Below are 18,656 nucleotides of genomic sequence, written 5' to 3' on the forward strand. Positions count from 1 at the left end.
TGACGTTTGAAAGATTTTTTTCTATTTTTATTCAGTCTTCCTCCCCCAGCCCTGAATCTGACAAGACTTGGCAGTTTAGCTGGAAGTCAGCTCGCCACAATGAGAAGAAGAAAAAAACTAAAAAGATTAATTTCCGCTCTTTTCATCAGGCCTAGTATAAAAGGCCCTGTAGGAAAACGCGTGGCCTCTTTTTCCGACAGTGGCGGCCTTGCTGAAAACATCAACAAACCGACCCAGCAGAGCAGTGCGATTGGCGAACAAACAAGTTGAATGTTTAAATTAAAAGTTGATAATTGTGTGGTAAATAGTTATATATTAATAAGTAAATAGTAAATTAAACTAATGTAGTTCTGAAATATAAGTGGCTAAATTAAAATAAGTGGAAAAATAAACTTACCTGCATGAATTAAAAACCGAACCTGGGACTTACCTGTTTACCTACCTGAAAAGAGATAATTAACTTACGAACCTGAAAAGAAAACTGGAGAGGAAAGGATTTCAACGGCGAAAAGAAGGGCCGTCCGTTCAGTAATCATAAGAGTTATCAATTCTTTTCTTTATATTAATCGCAGCGCACTAAATTGGACTACACGGTAATTTTAGATTATTCAGAGACTGAATAATTTCGGTTCAGGGATCGCACCATGTATGAAGATAAAAACAACTGAATTCAAATCCTTCAAAATTCTGAGTTGTTTTCATCTAGCGAGTTCCAAATCCTGGGACTTAGCAAAGTCGCACACTTTTTCGTGCAAAACAGATGAAAACAACTCAGAGAGATTCGAAAAACAAAATGTTTGTTTGGATGCGACGGTCGAAGTGCAGGTGTTGAAAAAAAAAAATGGTAAATACAACTTATATGATTACTTAATAGATGCTGTAATAGATAATTTACAGTATTTATATTTAAAATTTAGATAATAATTGTGTGAATGCTAATGAAAAAAGAAATAAAACTAACCAATTAATCTTTTTCTCTAGGAAACTTCAGCTTTGATGAACCATGGAAAGGCAAAATGATTACGTTGCGTTCTTGGCCGGACACAAATTTCACCTGGAGGGAGAAAGATGGCAGTGACAACTCGGTTCGCTTGCCTCTCGGGGCAGGCAGTCGAGGTGAAGGAAGCTGAAGTCGTGACAAACATTTTCCCAAAAATAGTATGGACCGAGGCGCCTACGACGGGAGTGGCGGCAACAGAAGTTGGTGTGGTCGAGGAGAAGGCGGTGATCAGGGAATCTCATCGGTAACCATCGGAAGAAAAGACATGATCGGTACTACCGGAAGGTAAGTCAGGATTCACGGTACAGTCGTGATAACAGTACCGAAACAACTTGTTTCCACTCACCACTTCGGTGAAACAAAACGATGATAAATAAACGTATTTTGAGACATTTGTTTTGATTTACTTTTATTCGAAATTTCAGTATATTTCTTTAAAAAAATACATAGTTCCTTTCGAAAGCGTATCAAAATTTGATGAAATTCTGAGTTGTTATGATTCAGATCGTTCAGACGAGCTTAAAACATTCATGAACAAAAACAACTCAGAATTCGCGAAAACCCCTACAATTCATTTCTGAGTTATGCCGCTCTAATCAAAATTTGAGTTTCCCCAGTTTTGGCGCATTTTGAATTGTTTTCCTTCAAATCTGAGTCACGGAGAATTAGAGTGTACGCACTCATGACTGCGGCATTTGTGCGAACTTGTACATTCGTGCGACCTGTCAAATCAGTGTAAAATCTGTCGGAGTTCTGCACGCTAACCCCTTTTCAGCTAACCTTTATGCGGATTACTGCGACTGCAAAACATTGCACGAAATCCAATTTTCAATGAAAGGGATAATATATAAAAATGAATGTTTGTCTGTCTGTCTGTTCCAGTGATTGAAATCCTCAACCATTTTCTCATCAGAGGCATTCAAAATACACACTTTGAGGCCTCGTACACCCAAAATTCAGCCTCTGTGCCAATGGCGTGTAGTCAATTACATAGCATCATTGGTACAAGAAGATAACGCGACCGGTGCTGATTCGATTTGCTCCCACTGGCATTAATCTCCCAAGTTAACCGAATTGCGTATGTCTGAAAGAAACAAAATAAAAACGTTTGCACGTCCCTCCCTATCGCATCACAAGACGAAGAAGGATGGAAATAAATACCGGCCAACACCAGGCAGCCAGCGAACCGAGCACTGTGCGTGTGAATGTAGCAAAAGCAACAACAAAAACATTCCTTCAATTCACCGGCAAACAACCATCGGCCAAGCTGCCCGGCTTTAGCAGCTGTGTATATGTAGCGTGTGTATGTAATAGCAGGCAGTAAGCAAACACAGTTCTCATTCAATGGGTTTCCCGTTCCTTCACTCCCGTTCCCTTTCCCGTTTCCATCGCAAGACAAAGGAATGCCTTGAAAGGAGGCTAAACGCCGGGAAGCCTCCGTCGTGCGTTTTTTTGTGATTGATCGGTGGCAGAAACCCTATGACAAACAGCCCTCATCCTGCATGAAACTCAAATAGTACACTGGTTAAGATGTCGGACTGGCAAGACGATTTGAATGGTGATTTGAGTTCGAATCTCCCCACGGCGCTGTGGTTATTAATATTATTTTCTTGTTTCTGGGATAAATTATCCAATAGGAACGAAATCCCATAAAATGTTTTTCTTGTTTCGTTTGAATGTAGTAGTCATGCATATTTTTTTGTTGGAAGCCGAGTCCTTATGCCAGTTACGGTTTTTCAAACATACCGTCTTCGGCACAGTGCACATTTCAGAGCATTATCGGCACAGAAATTTGCAAAAAAGGCATTGGATTTCTGTTACCTCTTCTATGGGTGTATACCCGATCAGGAGGGAAAAACAAAATTATATCAAAATGAGATATTTTGATACTTAATTTTTTGTATCTAAATGAGTTATAATTCAGTACTCGTAGGATGTTAAAATATCTCAAATTATATCAAAAAATCTATACGATCATAGCTAAATTATATCAGTTTTTGATATGCTCCTATCAAGATTATATCTGGTTCAGATAGCATAGTTTGATATTGGACAGAACAAATTATATTAAAATTATAACTTATCAAGATATGAGTGCTTCGAGAAAATTTTCTAGTGGAAGGTCAATAAACCACATTATTTGATAAAACCATTCCCCATTTTTGGTTTCCCAAAAATTTGATTCAATTTTATGAATCTGTTGAGCGAAACTCGTTAATGTAAGGTTTGAGCCGTTGACTTCGATGTCCGTGTTTCAGAAAAAGTTGTACGTATATCAAAATAAGATATAATCGTTTTATTTTAGAACAATCCGAAAAAAATCTTGATCATTGAATATGAGCTCAACCCCATTCAAGTTTGTCAATCAGAATAAGATATAATTCAGATTAGAGAAACTTAAAATCGAAAATTTGAAGTACTTAATTATAACAGAATTAGATGTAAATATCTTGGTGAGATACGTTTGAGTTATTATTTTGATATGCTCTCCTGATCGGGTAGTAATACAGGAGACGATACATATACATTCATTCAAACCTCCCCCCATGAGGAGGATCTGCTCCGAGAGACACTATCCGTTCGCTGCTCAGAACGAACTCTCTCAACGTTCGGTTGCTACATGATGCATGAAGAAGACGAGGCACACATACTCATTTACGTTATTGAATTTGATGGACTCAAGCCGATAGGTGTCGTTGAGGAGAACATCTTCAACCTCGCCGCAAAGGTTGAGGCAACAACGACAACAACCGAACTTATTGCATTGCATAGGCCCGCAACGTATGGAGCAAGGAGGGGGGAGGAAAAGAAACGAAAAAACTAGCTGTCTGCGTGCGGTTGCTGTGCAATAATAGCAACGGCAGAAAAACCTCGGGTATTCGATCCAGGCACAAACGAGGAGACTCGGGTTTGCTCTGCCTTATGAATTCGGTTCCCTAACAGGAGATGAGTGAGAGCCATTCGTTTGGTTTTTTGGATTCGCTGACTCGAATGTATATTGCTCCTCGAAGGCGGGCCATGTGAGAGCGTATGCATCATCGGTTTTGTCGTTTTCGCTGCCTCAAAGCAACCTTTGCTTCCGAGTAAAGCATTGAGCGAGAGATGGTTGATCAATTCATGCTCAGCAAAATTCAATCACTGGTCTGTTCCCTATAGACTCGGAAACTACTGAACCGATCATCGTCAAAATTGGAGGGTTTTTGGGGCCGGAGATGGTTTCTATAATAGTTAAAACCCCATCCGACTTAAGGGAGGAGAGGCTCTCATACAAAATTTTTAATTTTTCGAAACAAATTAAAGTCATGACATCCATTTTCTCGAGATTTTTTTTTTCCTTTGGGCGTTTGTTTTTCGTCTCCATGGTCGAGGCGTTTCGAACATGCGTCGCGAGAGGATAGTAACCATGACATAGCATACTGATCAGTGCACACTGGTACAGAACATCAATCTAGCGGAACTAAATTAATAGCGCCCAGGGATGAAAAGATAGACTTTTGATGTCTTCAACAACAACAAGGAGTTACAATGAAATTAAGAAAAATACCTTGATAAACAGTTTTTTAAATCTTAAACGTTGCAGGAAAGACAAAACAATTTTTAGTCTTCGAAACAAAGTTGTAAAATGTTAAGTTCTACAATCGCTTAGTACATAATGATGTGTTCTGAAATTGCTGAAGCGCTGTAGAAAGCATTTAGTGTAATATATTAACGATTTTCAAAGAAATTTTTTTCGAATTGCGCAAATTTTCGCACCATCAGCTAATGTGGATTTTATTTTTGGTATTAAGAGGAATCATTACCATATAAAATTAGCATGGAACTCGGTGGAACTTGGAGCAATTTTAAGATTGAAAATCTAGTATTTTGTTCACAAATATCACTTTTTTTTAGACACTTTATTAGTTTCTTTGATGCAATTAACTTGCAGAATTTGAGAATAAGAAATAATTAGATGATTTAACCGGTTTTCATTTCAAATTTATCAATAGATTCACGTGAAAGTGATTCAACTCCAAAAGTAAACTAGCTTTCAGCTTTCAGTAGCTGGTGGCAGGTCAATTTTGGCTCTATTTAAAGATAAAGACACTTTTGAGATAATAAGTTTTCGTTGGATTACATACTCAAATTGAGTAAAGGATTTATGACCATTTTGAAACCAGAGCTGTTAACACGTTGATATATACCATTTACTCCTGACCGAAGCAAATGTTGTAAAAACAAGTGTCAAAATAAAGTGATATTTGTGAACAAAATACTAGATTTTCAATCTTAAAATTGCTTCGAGTTCCACCGAGTTCCACGCTAGTTTTATATTGTAATGGTTCCTCTTAATACCAAAAATAAAATCCACATTGGCTGATGGTGCGAAAATTGGCGAAATTCGATAAACTTTTCCTTGAAAATCGTTAATATATTACACTAAATGCTTTCTACAGCGCTTCAGCAATTTCAAAACACATCATAATGTACTAAGACCAAACCCACCGGGCGTTGCTATTTCGGTCGGTATTTTAGATGTTTTGATTGGTTGCGTTTTTATCTACTTACTGATTTTCGCACCCATTGATGGTATTTGTGTTTGTTTATTTTCTGATACCGACGACCGGCTGCGTTGCTACAAGGTTGCTACATAAACGCATCCTGTAACAACCTCGAATTCTATTTCTCGAATCAAGTTAGCGACTGTTGGTGCGATGATGGGTTGATAGATGCCTCTTCATGCAGAGAACATCCTCGGAGACCAAACCATCATCCGGGTGGATCATATCAACGATCTGGGCGTTATTCTCACCGAAGGCTGGAGTTCAAGATTCATACGAACTATGTTGTCGACAAAGCTTCTCGAAGCCTTCGATTCTTGTTTCGTGTGGCCAAAGATTTCAAAGACGTATACTGCCTGAAAAGTCTTTGTTGTTGCATAGTTCCTTCTATTCTCGAGTACGCTTCAGCTGTTTGGTGCCCTTTCTACCAGAACGGAGCTGAAAGAATCGAGGCTATCCAGCGGCGTTTCTTGCGGTACGCTCTACGACACTTAAACTGGCAGGATCCGTTTCGTTTACCAAGCTATGAAAGCCGCTGCCGTCTCATAGGCTTAGATACGCTTCAAGCACGCCGAAATGCTACACGTGCTCTATTTAGTTGTAGCGGACCTGTGGTGGACCCGCAACATTGTATTTATCAATATTACAGTTCGTTTATGCATGCAAAGCATAATAAAACAAACTGTATATCGAACAAAGTCCAATGTGAGGGCTCAGCGCAAGACGCTGACTCCGCACTTTCGGACTGTACTATGTTCGGTCGGTCACCGCACGCATCACTGTAAAGAAAGTAACAAATAAAGTAGTCTTAAGTGACACACGAACGACAGCACACGTATTTTTATTCAATTAACGGATATCATAGGGCCAGAGAATGGGAGATATCACATGGCGATCCAGCCAGTGTAAAAGTTAACCTGAGTGAAATGCGAATTAGTGTAGTACGAAAATTTTCGGAAAACCAGTGTTAAGGACCACGATGAGAAACAGTGAAGAAAATAAGTCGGTGTGATTTTTCCAGGGTGACTTAAAAAAGAAGAAAACCCGAACTTTGCACCCAGGGGCACCCAGTAAACAGAGTGCACGAATAACAAAGTTTCGCGTGAAAAGTCTGCATTAGCTCTATATAACTCTAAGTGAAACCGAATCAAGCGAGGAGCAGAAAAATTAAATCTCGAGCCATGCTAAATCAATAATTGACGCGTATGGAGAGTGTAGCGTAATTAATTACCAGTGCAATGGGTTGTTTCTCGGCGGACGAGATCGTCGCGCCAACAAGTAGTGCGGTGGAAAACAGTCAGAATCACACAATTCAGACCGTCGCGCTATGTGCGCTTGCCGCCACGGCGGCAGGGTACATTGTCGTAAAAGCAGTGACGAAAATTCAACGCCAACGTATGGAACGGATCGCTGAACAAGCCGCGAGGCGCGCGCTTACGCAAACCACATAGTGAGATGCCAAAAAATTTAAACGTTAAGAGCAAAATAAAAATAAAAAATTATAAAAAAAAATAAAGCTCGTCAAAATGAATAATGAAGTGAATGAGTATCTCTACTCACAGTGCGTGGAACTTTTAGTAAACATGAAGGACAATCTCACAAAGAAAATGGCCAACCGGCTGTTTGAGCTAGCGGCGGCGGCAGCAGTGTCTAACAAGATGCGGTTAAGACAGAGAAGCACTATCGTTTCCATTGTTCAGGACATAGAAGACATCCTTTTCTGGAATTTAAAAGCAGCGTAGAAGAGTGCGCTTCCGCAACGAGTTTCAAAAGGAGCAACGACACATGGAAAATAAAGGTAAAATAATTTAATGAATAACAGAAGCCAGTTAAAGCAATGTGAAAAATTGTTAGAAGTCATTTTAACGAATCTAAGGAAGAACCCTAGGAGATTAGATTCCCTAAAAACACTAGTGCTGAAGCTTAGATTTTCCGAAGAACAGGTCAAAATCACACAAACAATAGTAAAATTCGAAACGGAAGATTTAACTTTATATGCACAGCGTGTGCAACGGTTATTCAATGAAATAAAATCTATCATTAAAATTAAAATTCAGCTACATAAGAAGAAATGTAAAAAATTTAAATCGCTCGTAATCGCATTAATTTTTTTAAAAACAGTGGTAGGAAAACCCATAAGAATGCCTCCTAAACTAGATCTAGGATTGGCAATTAAGGTGGTGAAACCATTTGATGGCACAGCCGCCAATTTACAAAACTGGAAGGAAAGCGTTGAACTATTACAGGATTACGCTGAAGGGGTCGCGGAAGCAACCATCCTTAAATTCCTAAGAACGACGCTCGTGGGCGCAGCCCACGGAGCAATTGATAATGTGACAACCATAGCTGAGGCTTTTAATACTCTGAGAGATAAATTTACAATCAGGGTTACCCCTAGAGCGGTAGAGAAAGAAATGATGTCTAGGAAGCAAAGCGCAACGTCTATCTCAGATTTCGGAACAGAAATAGAGAAGCTTTCAGCTAAGCTAGCTGCAGCGCACGTATCCATGGGAACGTTCGCAAATGAAGCAGCAGCAGCAAACATTGTACAGCCGATTGCTGTACAAGCCTTTACTGATGGGCTTAAAGATCCATCAGTAAAATTTTTTTTGAGGGCACGAAATCCAACCACATTGAACAAGGCAATATCAGATGCCTTAGAATGTCAAGCAACACCGAGTCAAGAGAATAGCGTAGACTCTCTAATGGCACTATGGTGCAACCAAGGGAGATTCAGAGATAGAAATACATACAGAGGACGATCGAATTGGAGAGGAGAAGGAAGGTCCTTTCATAGAGGCCGTGGTAGTAGCAATAGAGGAAACAACCGTGGTAGGGGAAATTACCATAGAAATGACAACAGCAACTATAACTACAATCGCAGAGGTCGAAATATGGCGCATGTTGCAGAACAGCATCAACGTCAACAACAGCCTCAACAACAACCACAACAACAAAATGATAACCAACAGAGAGAGGAAGCTAATCTGATAGATCTTTTTCGCTGATTTTAATGCAAGAAAGGCCCTCAGAGCTAGATTTCTACTATTTAACAAAGAAGTGGAACTGATAGTGGACAGTGGAGCATCTTGTTGTCTTTTAGACAAAAGGTGTATCCCTGAAGAAATTTTTATAGATGATTCCTTAACACTAGAAGTTAGTGGTGTTAACGGAGTAACAAGTACGTTAGGATTTATTGATACATTTTTGGGTTACAGTTCGAGTGAATATCCAATAAGATTTCATATTATGGAAAAACTACCATCCCAAGTGTCGGGATTAATTGGTACAAATTTCCTTAAGGAGTTCGGAGCAAACATTGATTTCGCAAGAATGAAGATGGAATTCAAAAACCCAAATCACGAGTATTTTACAATACTGGCTAGAACGGAAATTGATAGATACGTCGAAACTAATTTTTTTGAAACGTGTGTTGTATTGAATGAGGAAATACAACCACAAGTATTTGTTGCAAATGCTATTGTACAACCTTCAAACGGAAAGATACCCATACGAATGGTCAATGTTAAAAACAAACCAGTTCGAATTTCAAATCTAAAACCAACAATCAAGCCAGCCAGTGAGTATTTGATACAGGCGATGGATTATAAGAATGATAAGTCAGACAGAATCCAACAGCTTCTAACATCTAGAATCGACTGCCCCGAACTGTTGGAGGCCATACCTCTCAGCGTACGACCCCGAGGATTACGAAACCAGAACCTGCAGCTCTACGTTCCGATTCGCCTGAACAATTACGGAGCTAACAGCGCTTTCATCGGCATTCTAAAAACTTTTAATCGGTTTTCCGAACATTTCGACTTCGACGTCTCAAGGAACGTATTCCGAAGGAAAATTTTAAGTGTATGAAGTATTGTGTAGTCTTATGTTGATATTAATTTTAATTTGTTAGTTAGTAATCATTAGGATGATGTTTTAAACAATAAACAATAAACAATAGATATGTTGCTGAATGTACTCGATTCGAGGTTTAGTAACCATTGGTGGGCCTGGTCTAAGCGATTGTAGAACTTAACATTTTACAACTTTGTTTCGAAGACTGAAAATTGTTTTGTCTTTCCTGCAACGTTTCAGATTTAAAAAACTGTTTTATCAAGGTATTTTTTTTTAATTTCATTGTAACTCCTTAGAATGAAATTGTAGAACTCTGACTTGTTCAGCAAAGTTATGTATTTTGTTAAGGTTAACAACTTTGTAGAAAAAAAACCAAAGCTCTAAAATGCTTAACAAAAAAGTTAGCATTTTGATCTTGCTATTGGTGGACCCCTCGACTCTATATTTTATTTCAAAGTATGCGCCTTGTAAAACTATGCAATGTCGTCGAAGACACCAAAAGTCTATCTTTTCATTCCTGGGCGCTATTAATTTAGTTCCGCTAGATTGATGTTCTGTACCAGTGTGCAGTGGGAATATTTTGGCGCGTATTTCTCAACCAAGCATTTTCAATGCAAGGGGTGGCGATATGAAACCTTGATGTGATTTTTTTTTCTACTTGATTCCTAGCTCATTTTTTCAGCACATGGTTATGAATGACGCCTATATGTGATCCAGATTGACATTTTGCCGATCGAATAAAACATATACATTATTTTTGCCTAAATCTGAAGTCGAAAAGTCATGGCATCCATTTACAGAGATTTTCTTTTCTTTGAGGGGCTTGTTTTTCGTCTCTATGGTCAAACAAACGTCGTCGCAAGTGGATAGTAACCAAAGCATACGTCACTGATCGCTGGAAAAAAATGAACAATGAGGCGCCTGTTTCTCAACCAAGTACCTATATTTCTTATGCACGTGGGGGCGATATACAACCTATAGATCTGTTTTTTCTTGCTTAATTGTACACAGCACGTGGAAATAAATGACGCCTAGATGTGACACGGATTGGTATTTTATCAATCAAATCAAAAGCAATTGAAAGATTTGCAAAAATACTTCCATATTTGTTGTCCATATAGCATTTGTTGTCTTAAAATATAAATTTAGTTCTGACGCTAATAAAATAATGGTATGACCACTTTGCGGGCAATTGAAAAAAAAACATACTGAAAGTAAAGAATTTACATACACTTTTTCAACCCATTTAGCCTACAAGATTATTTTTGAATCATATCGATAACAGATATGTGAATAAGATGTTTTCTGCAGAGGTAGATCGGAAACATTTTGTTGAACATGTAAAAATGTACTTAACTGAAAAAGAAAATAAAAAAAATCCGATCCGACGCATGAACTGATCAAGAGCCTTTTCTTTGAATTAGATAAGATAGGACTGACGTGTTCATAAGTGAAAGGTATCAGTGAAATAAACTGATTTTTATTGACCAAAAGAGAGGGAATTCATTTTCCAACAGAATGTTTGTTCAAAACAATATTCCCTCCTGTCAACTTACACGGTGGAGCAAGGGCAAACGTCGAACTTTTAAGAAATTCATCTTCAAAATGATTCAATATGTTGGAAAGACCAGAAGGGGTATTCCGAATGTTGAAACTGAAGCGGATATTTAAAATTCTTATCTGTCTTTGTAAATAAAGGTCATTTGCTTTGAACAGCATTCGTATAAAGTGGAATAATAAACATAAATTTATACTGCTGAAATACTGCAGATAAATCAATGAAACTTGATAAAACAAACAAACAGATTATTAAAGTATTAAATCCATTTTGAAGCCATTACTCTGACGCATCTGAAAATAAGCATTGCATTTCCACTTGCCCCAACATACGGGACAAATATTATCTTAGAAACTTAGAATAAGGATGGTGAAAAAAAATGTTTAAAATCTTTATTAAAAATCCTTTTCGTCCTTTTTTCAAACTTCGATAGCTTATTTTTTAACTCCAAAAAATACATTATCTAAAGCTAATCAGGGGCTAGAAGTGCTCATAATACAGAATTTTAGGAATATACTCAAAAAACTGTCCCGATTCACGCTATTGATAGGTTTTTAAAATTCTAATTGCATAAAGTACAATGTGTAATAAATTCCAATATGCGAATCTTTTTCTTTCGATTAGAAATTTATGTAAACTCGAGCCAGGTAAATCAGCCTACCTTCTTCAAGCAGTGGGGGACAAAATTGGAAATCATTGGGGAGCTCCCATGTAAGTTTAAAATTAAGAGCTTTTCAAAGAAGGGGCTATATTTTAAAAGAGGGTTTTTTGCGTACGGGTATTTGGCATAACTCAAAAATAGATGTGACAAATGTTTTAATGGAAGTTAGTAACTTCCCACCTTTGGAAAAAAGGTGGAAAATCCATAAATATTGACATTATTTGAATCATTATGAAGCTTTAAAAACAGTGTACAAATTTCAGATCTTGAAAAACAAGTTTAGAGATCAAGCTTCAGTAAATAATAACCATCTTCGAATTGCAATTCGGAACTCCAGCTGCAGCTCTCATTTGAAAGTTGTTGGTTTTAAACCATGATGAGGTTTGATTAAAAAAAAATGCTTACAAAAATCTAAACTTGAATAAAGTTTTACAAATTACATTTATTTTTGCAAGGTGTAGCAATGCACACCGGGTCAGCTAGTATTTTATAAATCATTCAAATTACAAAAAAAGATGCTAAGAATTAATCATGGATGTGATATAGCTAAAATCGCCTAGACTTCACAGCAAAAATACTCCTTCGAATATGACTAGTATTTTTTTCTAAATACATACTAACGTTTATTATATTTTCAGTTTTGGAATTTGTCAACAGTACATCGCGTTTTATCAATCTTGTCCTTGACTATTGCTGCACCAATTGAATGCCTTCGACTATATTTAGGTTACGCTGGCAATCTTCTTGATAAGGTTTTATTAAATAATGAAAATAAAATTAAGCCTATTTTTTCACTAATTATACTTCACACATACTTCAGATACCGGATTCCGCGTGATTTTGGATACTGTCCGTATTCATACACCATTGGAGATATATCTGATGACCAGTGAACAAATACAAGCCTATAAACCAGCGATTTTTGTACAATACTTTGAATGCTTACTTTTGTTTCTGCAGATCAGTGCTAGCTTTTCGACAATCCGGAGAGCTTCGCATTTTCGCCGGCAGCAATTCCAAAGTGAAAAATACCCAGTCAGGGAATACCCGTAGACACAGCCGATCGAATAGTGTTTCAGTTATTAGCGATGACTAGAGTAGCAAGCTGTCTTTTTTGTTTAACAAATACCTAATAGACATTGAAACACAGAGAACAGACGTACAAGCTCGAACAAAAAATCTTCAAAAAAGTGTGTAAAATTTCAAATGCAGACATCCAAAAAATAAGTTGAAAATTGACTTTAAACAGTGGCACCTATTGCGCCGTTCAAAAGTTACAAATCAAATTTTCAAGTGAACAGTTTTCGAAAAGACGTAACCGTATATATGAACTCATAATTAAACTAATGCCGCTGGAAATTTTACACAAGTTTCGTGGGCTAGCTTGTACGTCTGTTCTCTGTGATTGAAATCAGTTAAAGGTTTGTCTACACTTTATATGTTCTATTGAAATTGTTGTCTTCATAAAATTTGTTCAGATGGTTCAGAGTTGCCCGAAAAGTTACGAGAAATTTTTCGAGGGCTAACGCGTTTTCCTGTTGCGAACCTAGAAGTGAAGTTCTGGTAGGAACATAATGGTGGAGAAGCTAAAAGGAAAAGTGAAAATAGATAAATTAGTTAAATTTATTTTTTTTTTGTATTTTTTTTAAACACATTCGCAAAAAACATACAACGGAGGATTTGCGAAATTTAACGTGCCTTGTTTCGACAACTAACGGACCAAATGTGAAGATTTAATATTCCTGAGCTATGTATTCAGATTTTCGTATTCGAAGTCTCATATAATTATTTCATTATTCAATTTAGACCCAAGCAACCAAAAGTCGCGTTCTTACTTAATGATTGAACTCCGAAGTTCATATTTGGCTGAAAAACTGTTTTACGGGACCTTCAGGAGACTTATTTCACGAGAAAGTTGCTCAGGAACTTAAATCGCCTTTTGAAAGGTTAAATTCTCGATAACGGAACTTCTAAGCGATTTTAAAGCAACTTCTTTCAAGAAGGTCGATAACGTTCGCTTAACACTTTCTAACGCACCATTAAGATACTTCTAGGTGTTTTAGGGAACCTGTTCGGGACTTCTAAGCGACATGTCAAATATATCTGTCAATTTTACGTCATGGTATTTGTTTTGTTTATATCAGAACTGGATTTCGACGCAGCCAGTGAAAAAAAGTTTTTCAAAGGTTTAAATAAAAATTTGAAAAGAATTTTCCGAATTTCTAACATCTTTGTTTTTTTCTTTTCAGATCATTTTCACCATCACTCGCTGCTATTGAAGAGGGTTTCATCGTTCCTGCCGGCGATTCGGAAATCATTGTATTGTTGGGCAGTTCAAAAAAAAACCTTTGAAAATTTTACACCACCCATGAGCAAACCGCCTGAAATCACCAATATCCAATTTTCTGCTGGAGGACGAGGCCGTTGTCATATTAGATATATAGTTCCTATAGCATATTGTCCATTATAATATATGTACCTAAGTCGTACACACTAAGATTGAATTTTTGCGCTCAGGATAATGATTTTTTGAATCACAGGGAAGTCGGTCAATTTCGAATGGGAACCCTTCCGAATCTCGTGACGCTTCACAATTCCTTCATTACGGGATGAAATTCCTACGAGTGCACAGGAACTCGAACAATCGTCCAGAAATCGGGACAGCAATCGCCTGTATCACGTAAGGCTCATCTGTCATCGCGCGTTTTTTGTTGTGTTGTATCTTTCTGTCCTTCACTATCGTGTGCTGAGTGTACTGCAGCGATTATTTTCGACAGTCAGTTGTGAAAATTTTAAGTGCTGGTAATTTTCCCCATCTTTCAACAGTCAGCATAGCTGTGTGAAAAATGTGTCAAAATTTAAGAAATTCCTCCAAACCGGAAGGTTCCGGTATTTAAAAAAAATAAGCTAATCAAGAAACCGACGACAAGGTCAGCGTATGTGGTCCGATCAAATGGGGCTGTTGTTGATGAAAGGTGCCGCATCAACAACAGCCCCAGAAATTAAAGTTGTAGTTGCGAATAACATGCGACCGGGACTAGGTTCCAGCGCAGTTAATAATATCAGTTTTGGAGAATCAGGCTGATTCAGACCTTTCCCCCCACGTGTGATCTTGGCCAGCACCCCGGAATGCAAGGTATATGTCAGGCTCGCAAGGCGCTTCGGTAAGCATGAGTGTCATCCGGCGTTTATTAAAAATTTCAACAATTTTTTTTACAGAGAGGGTGTTCCGCCTGTGTATTTTGTAGCGGTTATGAATGTGTGTCCACATTGGTAAATAAAACTTAAAAAATGAAAAAAAAGTTCGAACATTTGAAAATAAATTTCAATCTTTTCGTCAAGAAATTGTGTTCTTTTTTTCTAATATCGCATTGGGATAAATTTTAAAAATAAAAAATGGGAGGAAGGAAACCTAAATTGATGAAAAATCTCGGGAGAAAGCCTTTTCGAACTCACAGGAAAATTTAAACAGTCCTGCCAATTACAGGAAAACACGGATTCGAAGCTACAGGTGAATTTGACAGTTGTTTTCCTGAGCACTTTTTCTGTCCCGAGATTTGTCCTGTAATTCAGCTGTTGAAAATACAGGAGAAAATCGTTCCGACCACAGGAGAAAAGATTAAGGGCACCTGCAACGGTTGAGGCGTAAATATTGGTTTTAAGTATACCAGTTTAAGCACAATTTGAAATTTTAGAATCGGCTAAAACACCCACTCCCCACCGGTGTAGGAGCAAATTTAAAACGGAAACACTTTCATTGCAGACACTCAATAATTGAGAAGAAAAAACCCATTTTATTAGAAAAATTGCATAAGTTTTGAGTTTCACGGTTAATTGTCTTAAAATTAATTCTACGAATTAAATTCTTTTTGACAGAACAATGATTTCAACTATTCTACCAGGATTACATTAATTTTAAAGCAAAAATGACTACGCAACGAGGAAAAAAGTCAATTGAAACAATTCTTCAATTAATTCAATGAAATTGCTTTGAATCAATGTAATAAGGTTTTGTTAAAATGAAATGAAAAAGCAATTTTTTTATCAAGTTATTGCTGACATTGATAAAGAAAATGAGAAATGTTTATCTCAAAGTCAAAGGTAATTTTCCTTTGATTTATCGAAATTTTTGTTTGACAAAAACTTGTTTCACTTTGCAAATTTATGTATGGATACAGAAAAATATGCTGCTATTGACGAAAACTCCGAGCAATCTATACGAAACTAAAAAGCTTTCAATATCTCAAATAAAACAAAAATTATAGAACAAAGAATAAACATAAACAATTAAATATTTGATTTACCTCATCGAAAAAGTATTAAAGTTTTCTTTTCGTTTCTTTTTTTCAAATTTTAGAACGCTGACTGGATTCACTAATTCGTCGAGCCCAAATGAAAAGCTTTTTATTTAATTATATCAAATCAAGAATAATGTGACATCTATTATTTATACTTGATATGGTTTTTATTAACATCTATTCTCAATTTATGTTACGTATAGGCTGGTTGAAGCGAAAAAAACATTCAAATAATATCTCAAAAAGAAACTATTATCACACCCAATGTGTGAATGAAATCTTTGTTGGCTAAAATTTTCTCACCGTGAACTAAATCGGTCTGTCGTATATTTTGAAATCCTGTTCCAAATTTGCATGAATTTGGAACAAAGGCGTATAACTGTTGGGAATTTGGAAATCGATAACTGTGCTAAAACCGCGATTTACGCCACCGGTGCCAGCCGAAATGTTTTAGCGTGGTCGAAAACCGTGTTTTGCATCTACCGTTGGGACAGCCCTAAGTGTGTACACACATAGATTGCATTTTCTCCACTCGGGACCATGACTCTCCGAACCACAGGAAAGGTATTCTAATAACGCGAAATTCGAATGAAATCTATCCTGAATCTCGTAAAGCTTCGTTTCTCCCGTAATCGGGGTTGAATTACCTACGAATGCACAGGAACTCGAACTATCCCCATGATATCAGAACAGTGTTCTCCTGAATCACGGTTTACCGTGAAATAGGTCAAATTTTCTTTCTTTTGCTTTCCTGTATGAAAAAAAAAACAGATTTGTTATCTCTTTTTCACCAGTGCATAAGATTTTAAGCCGCCAAACTTCTGAAATTCCATTTTTTTCGTGGTTAACATTGGTTGTCGGTGGTCTTTAGTCGAGCGGATAGTTGCAACTTAAGTAGATGCCTGCGGAGATGTTGCAATTGAATTTTATTTTAAGTTAATAGTCCCTAAACTGATACGATACGAGCAATTGGCATTATTAACTCAATAAAAACCCATCCCCACGTCGAATATAATCAGCGTGTATGGAAAATTAAACCAATACTAGACAAAAAATGCCAAGCGTGCAGGTTTGGGTTCAAGGCACCCAATTCGGGGAAAAGAAAACGGAGCGTGCAACAAAGGTTGTCAAAAATTGCCACGCGCAAAAAAAGGGGGAGTCATCGGCAAGACAGTTGCGCTTCGGTTGTCGCTCAAATACGCAGGCGGCGGTATTTTCTTCTGGCGTGACGATTCTCCACACAAAGGGCATATTTCCGGGCTCTAAAATCGCGTTCTGGTTCGGTCGATCGGTTGCGATTATCCCCGAAAGATACACGGGAGTGTTCCGGATATTGTGCGCGAGGCTTTTCCGGACTTTCTCATGGTCGAATCGAATCATACTTATTCGCTTCCGATGTTTTATCGGCCACTTGACCATCACACCATGGCACCACTAGCAGGGAACCCGATTCCGTAACCGCATTACTGTTTATCCATTGCCGGCGACTGCTATCCGAACAAAGCGGCTAGCTAGTTGGCTTTTTTTTTACTAAATTCAAGCAAAATAAGCATTTTGCTATCACTCGTCGAATGCACGTGAAATTTTCGTGCCAGCAGTACTAGTTCTGATAACGAAGAGAGAAGGCAAAAAGAAAGGCAGGCAGTCCGCCATCCAAGACACGCTCCACCAGCGCGTCATCCGAGACGGAACCGGCACTCGAGGCGCAGATGCAGGAGAACCACCAGCAACAGAAGAGTGAGACACCGCCGAACGTGAAAGCCTCTCGCCAACAACAACAACATCAGCAGCCCCCTGGTAGACCCCAGGAGGCGCGACAGAGGTAGGGCGGAGGCACGAAATACAGCAGCAGCCCCCTGGTAGACCCCAGGAGGCGCCACAGAAGTAGGGCGGAGGAGATCCCACCAAGGACGACGAAATGAAGAGCGGTAAGTGCACGCATTTCGGGGAAAATGGGAGAGTTAATTGATTGCCAAAATGCCACAATACAAACTCAAATTTTAAGAAAATTTATCTTCTAATTTAAGTGGCATCGACCACAGATCTGCCCCCATTATAGAGAATGGCACAACATTATTTGCAGCAGAACTTTATGGAAAAATTCTTCTACAGGCAAATTGATTTTAGTGCAGGATTTTTATCAACACGACTTGGAAACTTTGGTTTGTGTTTGGCCGATAAAACCTGGCAAGGAACGCAAGGATTTGAATTCTATACACGGCGCGTCGGTAAGTTTCGCAGTAATCCAGTATTTTAATATTAAAATTAATCAATTTTTTGTTTCTTTTATTTACAGAGGAGCGTTTTTGTCTGTGTTTAAGTTGAAAAGTGCAAAATAGTGTAATGTGAAAAAATGCTTGAAATATATTAAGTTTGTTCAAACGAAAATTGTGTTTCTTTTTTCTGAATCAAAATATTTGGGTTATATGAAAAATAAAAAGAATTAAGAACCAGGGGAAAGGGCAGTAGATTCTCTGTGGTAGAATTCACTAGCAAATTATTGATCTGAAAGTCCTTAAAATGAAATGTATAAGCTCCCGATCAACGCATTCGCTCATACGCGACCTTTTTTTCTGGGATTTTCATCCCTACGATGATTCATCCCTACCATACGCAACCTCAAATGAAATGAAGTTTAAATACTAACTGTTACTATGGTAGAGAATGATTGCTTGATTGGTCGAGAGGCTGGTAAGTGTAACGGTTCCTCTTATATCTGAACTAAAATGCAATCTATGATTGA

The 18,656-nt window shown here is 37.8% G+C and overlaps 1 protein-coding gene across 6 annotated transcripts in view; it reads right to left on the bottom strand.

The window, feature by feature from the left end:
- Window positions 1–18,656, bottom strand: part of LOC129756510 (pleckstrin homology domain-containing family A member 8) — a 107,720-nt gene that overhangs the window by 54,408 nt on the left and 34,656 nt on the right. For 2 of the 6 annotated variants that reach the window (XM_055753420.1, XM_055753428.1), the window contains exon 5: window positions 12,219–13,201. The exons of the other annotated variants lie outside the window; for them this stretch is intronic. In XM_055753420.1, the coding sequence (XP_055609395.1) occupies window positions 13,043–13,201 (159 nt within the window). In that variant the 3' untranslated portion in view covers window positions 12,219–13,042. Of the gene's footprint in view, window positions 1–12,218; window positions 13,202–18,656 lie in introns of those variants that run through there. 6 annotated transcript variants of the gene reach the window in all.

The sequence above is a fragment of the Uranotaenia lowii genome, chromosome 1 (assembly GCF_029784155.1).
Source record: "Uranotaenia lowii strain MFRU-FL chromosome 1, ASM2978415v1, whole genome shotgun sequence".
NCBI lineage: Eukaryota > Metazoa > Arthropoda > Insecta > Diptera > Culicidae > Uranotaenia > Uranotaenia lowii.